Source organism: Rhipicephalus sanguineus, chromosome 2 (genome assembly GCF_013339695.2).
Source record: "Rhipicephalus sanguineus isolate Rsan-2018 chromosome 2, BIME_Rsan_1.4, whole genome shotgun sequence".
Classification (NCBI taxonomy): domain Eukaryota; kingdom Metazoa; phylum Arthropoda; class Arachnida; order Ixodida; family Ixodidae; genus Rhipicephalus; species Rhipicephalus sanguineus.
Window position 1 is genome coordinate 59,588,790 of NC_051177.1, and position 2,608 is coordinate 59,591,397.

Consider the following 2,608-nt stretch of genomic DNA (forward strand, 5'->3'; position numbering starts at 1 on the left):
AACTCTATAAGTGATACGCTGTTTCGCCAAGTGATTCTGGCCGACTAAAACAAACACTGTCTCGATATTCGCGCTAATACTTTGCGTAACTTCGCCGCGTGTTATTGTCGGCACGTGTTCTATGAGCTGCGTTGCATAAATACGCCTGCGTCCTTTACGTACACAACCGGGAGTGTCCGTGCACGAAGAACGACTCGTAGCCAACTTCCTCCGCATATATGCGCGCTCGGGCGTCAGTGGAAGCTCTTTAAGCATAATCTTTAATTATGACGTCGTTAGACAGTAAGTGCAGCATTATTTAAGCATATATAGTCTTTAATCGTGACGTCGCTGGAGAGCATCGAGAGCATAATTTAAGCATATTTGATTATGCTGTCGTTAAAAGCGTAATTAAAAATTATAGAGAGGAAGGGGCCACTGACGCCAGTAGCGGGCCACATCGAGGTCGCGTTGAGGAAAAAGAAACATCCGCGTATTCGAGCGCTGTACGTGACCGATCAAGTTAAAGAAGGAAATGTATGCGCCTTCTCTCTGCTATGCGCATGTGCCACGTCTGAGTGCTTATCTCCATCCAAGCCGAGCGGAGCCCTCTCCAATTTCGTCACTGACAGGGGTTGATGTTGCCAAGGGTAGCGCGAAAGGCGAAAAACAAAATGGCACGCACCTTGACATGTGCTCGCTTGAATACGGAAGGAAAATGAATTGAAAAAAGGGGCTCGTGTCAGAAACGCGCAGCTCAGATACACACTGGGCAGCGCGTAGTCCACTTCGCAACCTTCCGGCAGACCATGTCCACAGGAGGTGCCATGGAGAACAGCACGGGCACAGGGTCGGCGGAAGATTTCTTCAGGCGAGACCCGCGTACCGCCGACTGGGCTCTAGTGGGCAGCAAGCAGTTCATCGTTTTTCTAATTGTCGCTTATGTCTACATCGTCAAGATCGGCGGACCTCGGTTCATGAAGGGCCGCAAACCGTACGACAACATCAAGCCCCTGATCGTGCTCTACAACGCTGCTATGGTGCTCCTCAACTGCTACTTCGTCGGTGCTTTCTTCGCGAGGACCTACTGGACAGGCAGGTACAGCCTCTTCTGCCAGGGCATTGACTTTCAGGCACGGGACCCGCTGACGATGAGCATGCTGTCTCACGTGTGGTGGTACGTGATGGTGAGGATCGCCGACTTCCTGGACACGATATTCTTCGTTCTGCGCAAGAAAGACTCGCACATATCGTTCCTGCACGTCGTCCACCACATCTTGGTCGTCTTCAACGGCTGGTACGGCCTTGCCTACGGAGCCGATGGCCACTCTGCTTTCGGCATCATCTTCAACAGCTTCGTGCACGTGGTCATGTACTCCTACTACTTCTTGTCTCTGTTGGGACCTTCGGTGCAGAAGTACCTGTGGTGGAAGCGCTACCTCACCCAGTTCCAGCTGGCTCAGTTTGTAATCATGTTCTTCCACATGACCATACCGCTGTTCGTGAAATGCGGCTACCCCCTGGCGCACATATTCATCACGTTGCCGCAGGGCGTCTTCTTCTTCACAATGTTCATGAACTTCTACATTAAGAGTTACTGTAATCGAAGGAGGGGGCATCAGCCTCGCGACGAGATCAAAAGCAAAGATCAGTAACTGCTCTCAGCCCTTATTTTGTTTACTTTTCGACGTTGAAAATTTGCTTTGGTGGTTACTTTGTTTAGCGCAGGTAATGAGGAATATGAATGGGCAACTGCGGATTGTATGCAGTCGCACAGAGCAAAGCGTGCAAATCAGCTTTGTTTACTGTATAATCGGGCTCAGCACTTTGTTTCCTCATCGTAATCCTTAAAGCTCCAGTTGACGCTCCGATGGTACAGGAGGCCCTGCTGCGTTCTGAAGATTGGTTTTGGCGTTCTGCTTCGTATCTGGCCATTCTTTTAATCATTGTCATGGGCGTTCGTGCGTTGGAAAAAGCCTGCACTCATGTGAACCTTGACTTCATGTACACCAGTACAGTTAAGCCAACTAAATTTGAATGGAAAGTAATAAGCGGAACGGGAAAGACGCCCGAGTGGACAAATGCTCTCAGATCACCCTGGCGTATACTCAAGTTCCTCTTCATATTTTACTAAAACACTCTGATTGCAAGTATCAATGTCACGGGAAAGCGAATGGTGTGTGAACGCTTTCGCGTTAGCCTTTTTATGTCTTTATGTATTGCTTAGCGCACTCTTCTTATATAAAGAATATGACAATTAGAACTGTAAAGCAACGTTGTGAAGGTCTTCGGTAAAAAGCTGTCCCTGCCATCCTATCGCGTAGTGAATGTGATAACAATAGGCACTCGTTCACCTGATTGTTGAGGTACACCTTTAATACATAATAGTTCCTTTTCATTTAGTGCATATATGCTTCAATAAAAGTAAGCCAATTTGAAGCATCATTATTTCCTTGGCCAGTATCTTTATCACCACTACTTGAGCGAGCGTTCAAGATTCAGTTACAACTGAGTGTGGACGCCATGCACAACTTTTGTTTTATTTCTCGCGGTCCCGTTGGTACGGAAGTTTCACATTGTTTTAGCCGAAGGGCGTTTAATACGATCAAACTATTCTTCAAAACAATAG

The 2,608-nt window shown here is 47.7% G+C and overlaps 1 protein-coding gene across 1 annotated transcript; it reads left to right on the top strand.

The window, feature by feature from the left end:
* Positions 1 to 719: 719 nt before the first annotated feature.
* On the top strand, positions 720 to 1,635 carry LOC119383056 (elongation of very long chain fatty acids protein AAEL008004). The gene has a single exon (XM_037651042.2). The coding sequence runs from the start codon at positions 789 to 791 to the stop codon at positions 1,632 to 1,634; it is 846 nt and encodes a 281-aa protein (XP_037506970.1). The 5' UTR covers positions 720 to 788; the 3' UTR covers position 1,635.
* The last annotated feature ends 973 nt before the right edge of the window (positions 1,636 to 2,608 follow it).

Bases quoted from the DNA above. Each gene is read 5' to 3' on its own strand.
- LOC119383056 (XM_037651042.2), top strand. From the start codon at position 789: ATGTCCACAGGAGGTGCCATGGAGAACAGCACGGGCACAGGGTCGGCG.